Genomic DNA, 14199 nt, shown 5'->3' with positions numbered 1-14199 from the left:
GAGGGTTATGGGTTAGAATGAGGATTATGGGATAGAATGAAGGTTAGGTTCAGGGTTATGGCTTAGAATGAGGGTTATATTGAGGGTTATGGGCTAGAATGAGGGTTAGGTTCAGGGTTATGGTTAAAATGAGGGTTAGGTTCAGGGTTATGGGATAGAATTAATGTTAGGTTCAGGGTTATCGGTTAGAATGAGGGTTAGATTGAGGGTTATGGGTTATGGGTTAGAACGAGGGTTAGATTGAGGGTTAGGGTTAGATTGAGGGTTATGGGTTAGAATGAGGGTTAGATTGAGGGTTAGGTTCAGGGCTATGGGTTAGAATGAGGGTTAGATTGAGGGTTAGAATTAGAATGAGGGTTAGATCGAGGGTTATGGGCTAGAATGAGGGTTAGATTGAGGGTTAGAATTAGAATGAGGGTTAGATCGAGGGTTATGGGCTAGAATGAGGGTTAAGTTCAGGGTTAGGGGTTAAAATGAGGGTTAGGTTCAGGGTGCAGGGTTAGAATGAGGGTTAGGTTCGAGGTTATGGGTTATATTGAGGGTTATGGGTTAGAACAATGGTTAGATTGGGGGTTATGGGATAGAATTAGGGTTAGGTTCAGGGTTATGGGTTAGAATGAGGGTTAGATTGAGGGTTAGGGTTACACTGGGGGTTAGAATTAGATTGAGGGTTGGGTTCAGGGTGCAGGGTTAGAATGAGGGTTAGGTTCAGGTTTATGGGATAGAATGAGGGTTAGATTGAGGGTTAGGGTTAGACTGGGGGTTAGAATTAGATTGAGGGATGGGTTGAGGGTTAGAATGAGATTTAGATTGAGGGTTATGGGTTAGATTGAGAGTTAGACTGGGGGTTAGAATTAGATTGAGGGTTATGGGTTAGATTGAGGGTTATGGGTTAGAACAATGGTTAGATTGGGGGTTATGGGATATAATGAGTGTTAGATTGAGGGTTATGGGATAGAATAAAGGTTAGGTTCAGGGTTATGGTTTAGAATGAGGGTTAGATTGAGGGTTAGGGTTAGACTGGGGGTTAGAATTAGAATGAGGGTTAGATTGAGGGTTATGGGCTAGAATGAGGGGTAAGTTCAGGGTTAGGGGTTAAAATGAGGGTTAGGGTCAGGGTTAGGGTTCAATTCAGGGTTAGGGTTAGAATGAGTGTTAGGTTCATGGGTTAGGGTTAGAATTAGGGTTCAATTCAGGGTTAGGGGTTAGAATGAGGGTTATGTTCAGGGTTAGAGGTTAGAATGAGGGTTAAGTTCAGGGTTAGAGGTTAGAATGAGGGTTAAGTTCAGGGTTAGAGGTTAGAATGAGGGTTAAGTTCAGGGTTAGAGGTTAGAATGAGGGTTAAGTTCAGGGTTAGAGGTTAGAATGAGGGTTAAGTTCAGGGTTAGAGGTTAGAATGAGGGTTAAGTTCAGGGTTAGAGGTTAGAATGAGGGTTAAGTTCAGGGTTAGAGGTTAAAATGAGGGTTAGGGTCAGGGTTAGGGTTCAATTCAGGGTTAGGGTTAGAATGAGTGTTAGGTTCATGGGTTAGGGTTAGAATTAGGGTTCAATTCAGGGTTAGGGGTTAGAATGAGGGTTATGTTCAGGGTTAGAGGTTAGAATGAGGGTTAAGTTCAGGGTTAGAGGTTAGAATGAGGGTTAAGTTCAGGGTTAGAGGTTAGAATGAGGGTTAAGTTCAGGGTTAGAGGTTAGAATGAGGGTTAAGTTCAGGGTTAGAGGTTAGAATGAGGGTTAAGTTCAGGGTTAGAGGTTAGAATGAGGGTTAAGTTCAGGGTTAGAGGTTAGAATGAGGGTTAAGTTCAGGGTTAGAGGTTAGAATGAGGGTTAAGTTCAGGGTTAGAGGTTAGAATGAGTGTTAAGTTCAGGGTTAGAGGTTAGAATGAGTGTTAAGTTCAGGGTTAGAGGTTAGAATGAGTGTTAAGTTCAGGGTTAGAGGTTAGAATGAGTGTTAAGTTCAGGGTTAGAGGTTAGAATGAGGGTTCAGTTCAGGGTTAGAGGTTAGAATGAGGGTTCAGTTCAGGGTTAGAGGTTAGAATGAGGGTTAGGGTTAGAGGTTAGAATGAGGGTTAGGGTTAGAATGAGGGTTCAGTTCAGGGTTAGAGGTTAGAATGAGGGTTCAGTTCAGGGTTAGAGGTTAGAATGAGGGTTAAGTTCAGGGTTAGAGGTTAGAATGAGGGTTAAGTTCAGGGTTAGAGGTTAGAATGAGGGTTAAGTTCAGGGTTAGAGGTTAGAATGAGGGTTCAGTTCAGGGTTAGAGGTTAGAATGAGGGTTCAGTTCAGGGTTAGAGGTTAGAATGAGGGTTAAGTTCAGGGTTAGAGGTTAGAATGAGGGTTAAGTTCAGGGTTAGGGGTTAGAATGAGGGTTCGGTTCAGGGTTAGAGGTTAGAATGAGGGTTAAGTTCAGGGTTAGAGGTTAGAATGAGGGTTCAGTTCAGGGTTAGAGGTTAGAATGAGGGTTAAGTTCAGGGTTAGAGGTTAGAATGAGGATTCAGTTCAGGGTTAGAGGTTAGAATGCGGGTTAAGTTCAGGGTTAGAGGTTAGGCTAAGGGTTTACGGTTTACAGGATGTTGAATGGGAATAAATTGTTGGTCCCCAAAAGGTCCTCAAGTATATTAATAACCAACTGAGAGAGAGAGAGAGAGAGAGAGAGAGAGAGAGTGTGTGTGTGTCTGTGTGTGTCTAATGGTAATATATATGTTCAGTGGTAATATCTCTGTTCAGTGGTAATATCTCTGTTCAGTGGTAACATCTCTGTTCAGTGGTAATATCTATGTTCAGTGGTAATATCTCTGTTCAGTGGTAATATCTCTGTTAAGTGGTAATATCTCTGTTCAGTGGTAACAGAGGTAACATCTCTGTTCAGTGGTAACAACAGAGGTAACATCTCTGTTCAGTGGTAACATCTCTGTTCAGTGGTAACATCTCTGTTCAGTGGTAACATCTCTGTTCAGTGGTAACATCTCTGTTCAGTGGTAACATCTCTGTTCAGTGGTAACATCTCTGTTCAGTGGTAACATCTCTGTTCAGTGGTAACATCTCTGTTCAGTGGTAACATCTCTGTTCAGTGGTAACATCTCTGTTCAGTGGTAACATCTCTGTTCAGTGGAAATATCTCTGTTCAGTGGTAATATCTCTGTTCAGTGGTAACATCTCTGTTCAGTGGTAATATCTCTGTTCAGTGGTAATATCTCTGTTCAGTGGTAATATCTATGTTCAGTGGTAACATCTCTGTTCAGTGGTAACATCTCTGTTCAGTGGTAACATCTCTGTTCAGTGGTAACATCTCTGTTCAGTGGTAACATCTCTGTTCAGTGGTAACATCTCTGTTCAGTGGTAACATCTCTGTTCAGTGATAACATCTCTGTTCAGTGGTAACATCTCTGTTCAGTGGTAACATCTCTGTCAGTCCTCTCCTCATCAGATGGCTACGGTAACTCCATGATGACTTCACGGTTCATAACACAATCAACTCTTTAGACAGTTATGCTTTTTCAATCACGTGACAAATCTTATCGCTGAGCTAAAAAGGTTCCACTGACCTAAAACACCTTTTTTTAGCCCAATAAACATCTGGTAGATGAGATGGAGTTGAATCATTGGCTGCTAATGTTATACACAGCCTATGAAAGGAAGGAAGGAGCCTGTGAACAGCTATTTTCAGTCTTCTTTACTGGAAGTTTAGTTCGTCATAATTGTTAATAAACAGGACTTCAAAGAGAGAACAAATGTTTTCCATGAACATTCCAAACCCGTTGAGAAACAAGATGGAGAAATTCTAGACAGAAAACATGGATGGACCCAATGAACAGAAACAGGTTGAATCCACATTATTTCCACGTATAAATATAGATTTTAAACAATGCAAATGCAAAAAGTCATTGTAATAAAAAATATAAACTTTTAACCTCAATACAATGACATGTTTCATTGATTTCATGTTGAATTCAAGTTAGTTGACAATTCAACGAAATGTAAATCGAAACTAAACGTTGAACTGACGTCTGTGTCAAGTGGAGAGAAACACTAGAACAATGAAACCCATTTCTAACCTTCAGAGAGTATCGTTTTGGTGCCAATACTTTGATTTGAAACGCTCCAAGGGAAATCTTTGGGGAAGGGCTTTACCAAAACATACTAGTGACTGTGAAGGATTACTCTTCGTTTCAATGTCAACAGTCATCTCTAACATGCAGTCATGAACATTACCCAGAACTGAACAGGCATCCCCCACAAGAGAACAGCTATTTGTTCTGTTAAACCTGGTGGTCTCTTGTATTTAGGCCAAAACCAACACAACACATCTCCAAATGAATTGGACAGCTAGCTAGTCTTTACCAAGGAACATTTTTAATCCGGAACATATTGGCGCCATTTTGTGGAAATGTATCGCTTTGGACCTCATACATACCAAGCAGTCTGCCATGTCAACGGATGAAAACGGTCCTTTCAATCTGTCGGCTACGGTTTATAAGGTTGGTCAAATAATAAAAAGGATGTGGTTGGTTGAGGAGAGCTATGGATGATATGATTGTCCATCTGCAAGTTCACTGATTCATTTCCAAGGCAATCAAACCCTTCCCATTACAGGAAGTCCTGTTTCATGTGGTTGGCTGACAGGATGACAGGATATATTTCAATGGATCCTCCTGTGAAGATATTCTCCCACACACTGTCACAATTAGGGTAAGAAAGGGAGGATATATTACTGGAAACTACCTAAATTTACCAGTAAAGTACCAGAATGTTGGTAACTTTCAAGGATTTTATGGAATTTTTATCAGATGACAACTAGTGGCTCTTTTGGGTACTTCAGATTATCACAGGGGTCTGTAATCATCTCTGGCCCTCTACTTCAGATTATCACAGGGGTGTAATTATCTCTGGCCCTCTACTTCAGATTATCACAGGGGTGTAATTATCTCTGGCCCTCTACTTCAGATTATCACAGGGGTGTAATTATCTCTGGCCCTCTACTTCAGATTATCACAGGGGTGTAATTATCTCTGGCCCTCTACTTCAGATTATCACAAGGGTGTAATTATCTCTGGCCCTCTACTTCAGATTAGCACAAGGGTGTAATTATCTCTGGCCCTCTACTTCAGATTATCACAGGTGTCTGTAATTATCTCTGGCCCTCTACTTCAGATTATCACAGGGGTGTAATTATCTCTGGCCCTCTTTTTCAGATTACCACAGGTGTCTGTAATTATCTCTGGCCCTGAAACAACATATTGTGGAATAACCCTGAAACACTCTATACTCCAACCCCAGTGGTATGTCTGCCTAGGAGACTCTATACTCCAACCCCAGTGTTGTCTGTCTAGGAGACTCTATACTCCAACCCCAGTGGTATGTCTGTCTAGGAGACTCTATACTCCAACCCCAGTGGTATGTCTGTCTAGGAGACTCTATACTCCAACCCCAGTGGTATGTCTGTCAAGGAGACTCTATACTCCAACCCCAGTGTTGTCTGTCTAGGAGACTCTATACTCCAACCCCAGTGTTGTCTGTCTAGGAGACTCTATACTCCAACCCCAGTGTTGTCTGTCTAGGAGACTCTATACTCCAACCCCAGTGTTGTCTGTCTAGGAGACTCTATACTCCAACCCCAGTGTTGTCTGTCTAGGAGACTCTATACTCCAGCCCCAGTGTTGTCTGTCTAGGAGACTCTATACTCCAACCCCAGTGGTATGTCTGTCTAGGAGATCCGAGACTCCAACCTCAGCTCTTTTCCCAGGGAACCTGTGAAGGCATTCCTTCACACCATTCCCTGACCAACCGAAACCTCCCCTGCCGGCTCCAGTGTGTTCAGAAAGGTGTCATTTGAAAACGCAGTGTCAGTCAGGACAGGGGCACCAAGCAGGGAGTTCTGCTTGTATTGTAACCTGTAGTAGTACGTTCCGTATCAAGATGGGAAGCAGATGAAGGACAACTCTCTCTCAGGGGGGGGGGGGTTGACCGTCATTCTCCCACGGACGATGGCACAACACAATCAGTGGCTTAGGGGGGGGGGGGGGGGGGTTAGGAAATGTGAATATGACTTTCTATAAAAAGACTCAAGAGAAACAGGTGAATTTAGTTTTATATAATATTTATTACAACTTCCTCGCCAGCTGTACATGTTCGCATCATATCAACAAGTTTTACAAGGACAGGTAACTGTGAAATCCATCTGATTAAAAACATCATGTTCTCTTCTCAAATGACCGCGGACTTCCTCATTCACTGTTTGTTTCTCCCATACGGTGCTGTACATATCGTATACAAGCATCAATATAAACACATGGAAAATGGACAAGGTTATTTGGTAATTCAGTTCATGTAAAATACAAGTGTTCTTCCTATGAATAAAAATACAGTAACCAAAAAACCTGCTGATAAATTCTGACTGAAAAGCCTATTATTATTATTATGAAACTAATATCTTGTCCTAGGAGGTTTATTATAGCCTGGTTAAACCATACTGGAACGCTGATCGCCATTGTTTGAAACATTCAGTCTGGTTTAACCAGGCAATAAATGTTTATTGTCGCATAGTTCCGGTTTCCATGTCAAGACAGCACAAACCGATGTGGGACCAGGCTAGGAGACTAACTGATCTGGGACCAGGCTAGGAGACTAACTGATGTGGGACCAGGCTAGGAGACTAACTGATCTGGGACCAGGCTAGGAGACTAACTGATGTGGGACCAGGCTAGGAGACTAACTGATGTGGGACCAGGCTAGGAGACTAACTGATCTGGGACCAGGCGAGGAGACTAACTGATGTGGGACCAGGCTAGGAGACTAACTGATGTGGGACCAGGCTAGGAGACTAACTGATCTGGGACCAGGCGAGGAGACTAACTGATCTGGGACCAGGCGAGGAGACTAACTGATGTGGGACCAGGCGAGGAGACTAACTGATGTGGGACCAGGCTAGGAGACTAACTGATGTGGGACCAGGCTAGGAGACTAACTGATCTGGGACCAGGCTAGGAGACTAACTGATCTGGGACCAGGCTAGGAGACTAACTGATCTGGGACCAGGCGAGGAGACTAACTGATCTGGGACCAGGCTAGGAGACTAACTGATCTGGGACCAGGCTAGGAGACTAACTGATCTGGGACCAGGCTAGGAGACTAACTGATCTGGGACCAGGCTAGGAGACTTTTCCAGAGCTCCTCTGTCATGATTAATGGCAAGTGGTTTTGAAACTAGCTCTTAGTTCCAAACTGCACCCTATTCCCTATATAGGGCCCCATAGGGCTCTGGTCTAAAGTAGTACACTACGTAGGGTATAGTGTTCCATTTGGGATGCAGTGGGGTAGTTTTACGTTTAATCGGGAGACGTGCAAAAACCAAACAGGACAGACAGTTAAGAGAAACGTTGCCCTACCAATCATATCAACACACGTCAGGAGACCAGTCTTTCACACAAGAAGAGTCAAACAAAGTTCATCAGTTGCATAATAAGATGGACAAATATATTTTTGTTATTATGTGAAAACTTTAATTAAAAAAAGACATCAGAATCAGGATCTACACTACTACAGCCCCTAAACCGTCTCTTCAGCAGCAGAGAGACACGTGTAGACTACTACAGCCCCTAAACCGTCTCTTCCTCACACTGGTTTTACACTGACACTTGAGGTAAAAGCCCCTTTAACACGTTCATAACATCCTTGTTGACTTGCTGCCTGGCGCCACGCCTGGGTCATGTTCATTAGGGCACATACGTTTCAAAAACATTGTGCAACACAAAAAGGCAAATAGTACTCCCTGTTTCTGTCCATTTTGGTGCATGATGAACATGACATAGGACATCGCTTCAAAAAGGCTTTTGGGGAAAAGTGTTTCATATCAAATCAGCCTACTAGCTTTATAAAAGGTTAGACAGGTTATCCTCTCTCATTTAATACAACCAGAGAGAGAGGACTTCTCCCACTAATCTACCAGAGAGAGAGACAGAGACAGAGAGACAGAGAGACAGAGAGAGGACTTCTCCCACTAGTCTACCATTTAGAGAGAGAGACTTCCTAGCAGCCCCAGCTCCCCAACCCCACTAGAGCCTGTTGTGTCTGGTAGTGTCAGAGACAATATGACCAGTCAGAGACAATATGACCAGTCAGAGACAATATGACCAGTCAGAGACAGGGCAGAGACAATATGACCAGGCAGAGACAGGGCAGAGACAATATGACCAGGCAGAGACAGGGCAGAGACAATATGACCAGACAGAGACAATATGACCAGTCAGAGACAGGGCAGAGACAATATGACCAGGCAGAGACAGGGCAGAGACAATATGACCAGTCAGAGACAATATGACCAGTCAGAGACAGGGCAGAGACAATATGACCAGGCAGAGACAGGGCAGAGACAATATGACCAGGCAGAGACAGGGCAGAGACAATATGACCAGGCAGAGACAGGGAAGAGACAATATGACCAGGCAGAGACAGGGCAGAGACAATATGACCAGTCAGAGATAATATGACCAGGCAGAGACAGGGCAGAGACAATATGACCAGTCAGAGATAATATGACCAGGCAGAGACAGGGCAGAGACAATATGACCAGTCAGAGATAATATGACCAGGCAGAGACAGGGCAGAGACAATATGACCAGTCAGAGATAATATGACCAGGCAGAGACAGGGCAGAGACAATATGACCAGTCAGAGATAATATGACCAGGCAGAGACAGGACAGTCAAGTCCTGAAGGTTTCAAAATGATAGGTAGAGGATGAAACGATTAATGAACTAGCGAAGTAGAGTTGAGAAAGTTAAAACAAAACATTTTTAAAAAACACTTTAAAAAAAATACATGTTTTTTTTTCTTTCATTTAGCATCTGTCCGAACCTAAAATCAGAAATAACTTTCTCTGTTAGCTGCTCACCTCTGGGGCCCTGCTCACCTCTGGGGCCCTGCGCACCTCTGGGGCCCTGCGCACCTCTGGGGCCCTGCGCACCTCTGGGGCCCTGCGCACCTCTGGGGCCCTGCGCACCTCTGGGGCCCTGCGCACAAACTGCTTTTCAGGAATGACACGACGCGCCGTCCCAGACGTAAAGGCGTAGCGCAGTGAGAACAGGAAATACGCCCCACGTTTAAACCCCAAAGATCAATTTCATATGTTATAATCCACGTCCTCGTGGCAGCAGTGGTTCTTTTACGAGTTCACGTTTTGTATTTCAAAAACTATTTTTTTTCCGATACTTTCAAAATGATCATTTCCATCTGTTAAGATACAGTCAGATACGACCACTGACTTTAACATGGACCGTTTAGAGAGCAGCTGGAGCACGACACACTGAAATATGAACGAAGGACCGTTTCGTTCACACAGCAGTCACAGGACAAAAGAGGGAAGGACCGTTTGTGGAATTCCCTGAAACAACGCAGGAGGACACGGGAGAGAGATTCTTGATCGGTAAATCGCCGGCTCCAATAATCAATAATGACCCGCTGGCTGATATGAGCGGACGACAGAGGGGAAGAGGACCTCATTTCAGGATCCTTAATAATTAAGCCAATTAAAAAATTGTTTGATTTTAGAAACCAGTCCATTAGAATAGGAAGCTTTCTACTGTTAACATTTCTGATGATGATGATGACGATGAAGAAAGGCCTTGTCTAAAACACCCGGGGACACTTGTGGAATATCTTCTACAGCTAAATACACTGCCAACAGGCTAGAGGACTCCCTATACAACTAACCTTTCAAATCTCCCACTACAGGCAACAACAAGACCGTCTAACACAGACAAACGAAACGAACAGCGTTACTCAACACACATAAAAGGACACCTAAAGAGACCAACTCAGAGACCACATCCCTCCTCTGGTACTATACATGTCCTGACAGTCACTGACTGCACGGCATTACATCACGTTCTGTAAACATCAGATCAAGATACGAAAATATCCTCCGATTTTAGAACCATTAAGATAAAATAAAAAAGATCAATCCGCTTTGTGAAAACTGCATCTCTGCTCACAACATTGTGTTAGAAAAGAAATGAGTTGTTATTAGAGAGAGGATTCCTGACAGAACAGGAACAGAACAGGAACAGAACGGGAACAGAACGGGAACAGAACGGGAACAGAACAGGAACAGAACAGGAACAGAACGGGAACAGAACGGGAACAGAACAGGAACAGAACGGTAACAGAACGGGAACAGAACGGGAACAGAACGGGAACAGAACGGGAACAGAACAGGAACAGAACGGGAACAGAACGGGAACAGAACGGGAACAGAACAGGAACAGAACGGGAACAGAACGGGAACAGAACGGGAACAGAGCGGTAACAGAGCGGTAACAGAGCGGTAACAGAACGGTAACAGAACGGTAACAGAGCGTAACAGAGCGGTAACAGAGCGGTAACAGAGCGGTAACAGAGCGGTAACAGAGCGGTAACAGAGCGGTAACAGAGCGGTAACAGAACGGTAACAGAGCGGTAACAGAGCGGTAACAGAGCGGTAACAGAGCGGTAACATGTTTTAGAGAAATGTGCATAATAATAATACTGTCAGTTAAAGATCCAGGTAGACCAACTCATCCATCCTGAACTGAAGAAGACAGAGAACAGCGGCACGGTACAGGAGAGATTTAATCCATCCTGAGGTGTCTGGATTGCTTGGCAGAGCAGATGCCCGTTACAGAGTAGCGTCTGTCTGGTGGATAACTGGAGAGTTCCGGGGCTGGGGTCAGTTGTTGCCGAGGCTACCTGGCCTGGAGGGTCAGGACAGGGTATAGGGTCAGGTAGGGGTCCTGGTGCCGTGTCTACCTGGCCTGGAGGGTCAGGACTCAGGGCTCAGGGTCAGGTAGGGGTCATGGTGACGTGTCTACCTGGCCTGGAGGGTCAGGACAGGGCTCAGGGTCAGGTAGGGGTCATGGTGCCGTGTCTACCTGGCCTGGAGGGTCAGGACAGGGCTCAGGGTCAGGTAGGGGTCATGGTGACGTGTCTACCTGGCCTGGAGGGTCAGGACAGGGCTCAGGGTCAGGTAGGGGTCATGGTGCCGTGTCTACCTGGCCTGGAGGGTCAGGACAGGGCTCAGGGTCAGGTAGGGGTCATGGTGCCGTGTCTACCTGGCGGTGGTAGGCTGTACGTGTCCGGGATAAGAACGACGTGTGCTGGTAGCCTGTCTCTGGCGGGCCAGGAAGGACTGTCCTGAGCCCGTACTGGCCAGACGGTCCTCTGCTGCCTTCTTCTGTAGAGCCATGCCCTGGGGGAGGGAGGGGACACACACACGGTGGCTTCATTAGATATTCATTAAAATAACACACTGAAACCAGACAGCACCACCACTCCTCAACCAAATACACACTGAAACCAGACAGCACCACCACTCCTCAACCAAATAACACACTGAAACCAGACAGCACCACCACTCCTCAACCAAATACACACTGAAACCAGACAGCACCACCACTCCTCAACCAAATACACACTGAAACCAGACAGCACCACCACTCCTCAACCAAATACACACAGAAACCAGACAGCACCACTACTACAAATAACACACTGAAACCAGACAGCACCACCACTCCTCAACCAAATACACACTGAAACCAGACAGCACCACTACTACAAATAACACACTGAAACCAGACAGCACCACCACTCCTCAACCAAATACACACCGAAACCAGACAGCACCACTACTACAAATAACACACGGAAACCAGACAGCACCACCACTCCTCAACCAAATACACACCGAAACCAGACAGCACCACTACTACAAATAACACACTGAAACCAGACAGCACCACCACTCCTCAACCAAATACACACAGAAACCAGACAGCACCACTACTACAAATAACACACTGAAACCAGACAGCACCACCACTCCTTGTTTTTAATCTCGATGGAGTATTCATTATAAGTGACATAGGAAATCCTACAGCGCCCTCTAGTGTTTGAAATGACTAATATAACGTATTATAAACTGGGTGTGTCGAGCTCTGAATGCTGATTGGCTGACAGCCGGGGTATATCAGACTGTATACCATGGGTATGAACAAAACATTTATTTTTACTGCTCTAATTACATTGGTAACTAGTTTATAATATAGCAGTAAGGCACCTGAGGGGGTTTGTGGTATATGACCAATATATCACGGCTAAGGGCGTTGCATTGTGCCTTAAGAACAGCCCTTAGCCGTGATATATTGGCCATATACCACACCCCCTCGGGCTTTATTGGTTAAATATTGTGCTGGTTCAATATAACACTGACCATGTTGTACCAGGCAGACACTATGAGTTTCTCCTCCTGGTCTCTCTGAGCCTTGGTCTTGTCGTAGTCTTTCTGTAGCGGGAGATCAACAGAGGAGATCAACAGAGGAGATCAACAGAGGAGATCAACAGAGGAGATCAACAGTTATTAAAACTGGTCTGATGTAATAAAGTGGTGGTATTAAGATCTCGCTCTCGTCCTGTCCTTAACCCTTAACCCAACACCTTTCTCAAACCCAACCCCTATGTCAAGTATCCTGCAGCTGGTTCTTCAGGGTCTGGACCTAACCCTAAACCCAGTTCAACCCCTACACCAGCCCCTTGGTACCTCCAGAGAGTGCAGAATCCACTCCTTCTCCTGTAGCTGGTTCTTCAGGGTCTGGACCTAACCCTAAACCCAGTTCAACCCCTACACCCGCCCCTTGGTACCTCCAGAGAGTGCAGCATCCTCTCCTTCTCCTGCAGCTGGTTCTTCAAGGCCTGGACCTCTGGTGCCGAGCCCTGGTTCTGTTTAGGGTCCAGGGTCCGGATAACACTCTTCGCTTTCTCCAGGTACTTCTTATATCGGTCTTCCATCAGCTTCATGTCTTCATCCTTCTTCTTCAGTGCCTCCTTCAGCTCCTCCACTTTCTGGGCTGGAAAGAGAATCAACAATGACACAATAGTTAAGACTTACAACTAAGTCACTATGGATAAAAGCATCTGTGCTAAAGTCTACTTTGTGTAATATTCTAAAATGTTACACAACTACAACGATAATAGATGTTTAAACTTACAGCTAGATGTGTATTTGGGTTCCAAGTCATCAATGTACGCACACTTCTTCTGCAGTTCGCTGTTCACTTCCCGTAACTTCTCCCTTTTTTTTAGAGAACACAACATCAGCAACAGACAAGTCAGGGTCATCACTTAAAAAAACAAAAACATCCTTAATTGATCAAATAGTTAAAATGAAAATAGTTAAAACTTACAAATAGTTTAAACTTACATGTGCACATCGTTCTTCTTCTTCAGAATGATTGACTAAAAAAAATAAAAAAAGTTTGGTTATGATTTCATCAAGACGAGAAACTTCCTTGGCTGTCCACCAGAGGGCGCTGTAAAAGCACCAATGATGTCACATTACATTCAGCCGATACGGTGCTGGAGCGACACGGTAACACGTCGAGACATAGTACAATACTGTAACCCTGGGAATTATGTTGCGATACACATATTTGATGTTGGTATATTGACTTTCTGATTTTTAGTTTTTTCCCCCCCATAAATTAAATGAAAAGGTGAACTGGAAATTAGACTTCCAAAGTTCTCCATGAATGATTTAGAGGCTAAGAGTCATATCTCATGTGGTATGAAGCAGGTGTAGCTAGGAGCTAAGAGTCATATCTCATGTGGTATGAAGCAGGTGTAGCTAGGAGCTAAGAGTCATATCTCATGTGGTATGAAGCAGGTGTAGCTAGGAGCTAAGAGTCATATCTCATGTGGTATGAAACAGGTGTAGCTAGGAGCTAAGAGTCATATCTCATGTGGTATGAAGCAGGTGTAGCTAGGAGCTAAGAGTCATATCTCATGTGGTATGAAGCAGGTGTAGCTAGGAGCTAAGAGTCATATCTCATGTGGTATGAAACAGGTGTAGCTAGGAGCTAAGAGTCATATCTCATGTAGTATGAAGCAGGTGTAGCTAGGAGCTAAGAGTCATATCTCATGTGGTATGAAGCAGGTGTAGCTAGGAGCTAAGAGTCATATCTCATGTGGTATGAAACAGGTGTAGCTAGGAGCTACGAGTCATATCTCATGTGGTATGAAGCAGGTGTAGCTAGGAGCTAAGAGTCATATCTCATGTGGTATGAAACAGGTGTAGCTAGGAGCTAAGAGTCATATCTCATGTGGTATGAAGCAGGTGTAGCTAGGAGCTAAGAGTCATATCTCATGTGGTATGAAGCAGGTGTAGCTAGGAGCTAAG

At 44.5% G+C, this 14199-nt stretch overlaps 1 protein-coding gene across 1 annotated transcript in view; it reads right to left on the bottom strand.

Annotated features, from left to right (window-relative positions):
- Positions 1-6073: 6073 nt before the first annotated feature.
- Positions 6074-14199, bottom strand: part of hook3 (hook microtubule-tethering protein 3) — a 68746-nt gene continuing 60620 nt past the window's right edge. The window contains exons 16-20 of the mRNA XM_031826042.1: positions 13225-13259; positions 13013-13095; positions 12666-12871; positions 12238-12309; positions 6074-11214 (exon numbers count right to left, since the gene is read on the bottom strand). Coding sequence (XP_031681902.1) covers positions 11074-11214; positions 12238-12309; positions 12666-12871; positions 13013-13095; positions 13225-13259 — 537 coding nt within the window. The 3' untranslated portion in view covers positions 6074-11073. The remainder of the gene's footprint in view (positions 11215-12237; positions 12310-12665; positions 12872-13012; positions 13096-13224; positions 13260-14199) is intronic.

This window comes from Oncorhynchus kisutch, linkage group LG6 (genome assembly GCF_002021735.2).
Source record: "Oncorhynchus kisutch isolate 150728-3 linkage group LG6, Okis_V2, whole genome shotgun sequence".
In the NCBI taxonomy this organism is placed as follows: Eukaryota; Metazoa; Chordata; class Actinopteri; order Salmoniformes; family Salmonidae; genus Oncorhynchus; species Oncorhynchus kisutch.
Note: the sequence above shows the minus strand (reverse complement) of the source record. Positions and strands in the feature narration are given on the sequence as shown.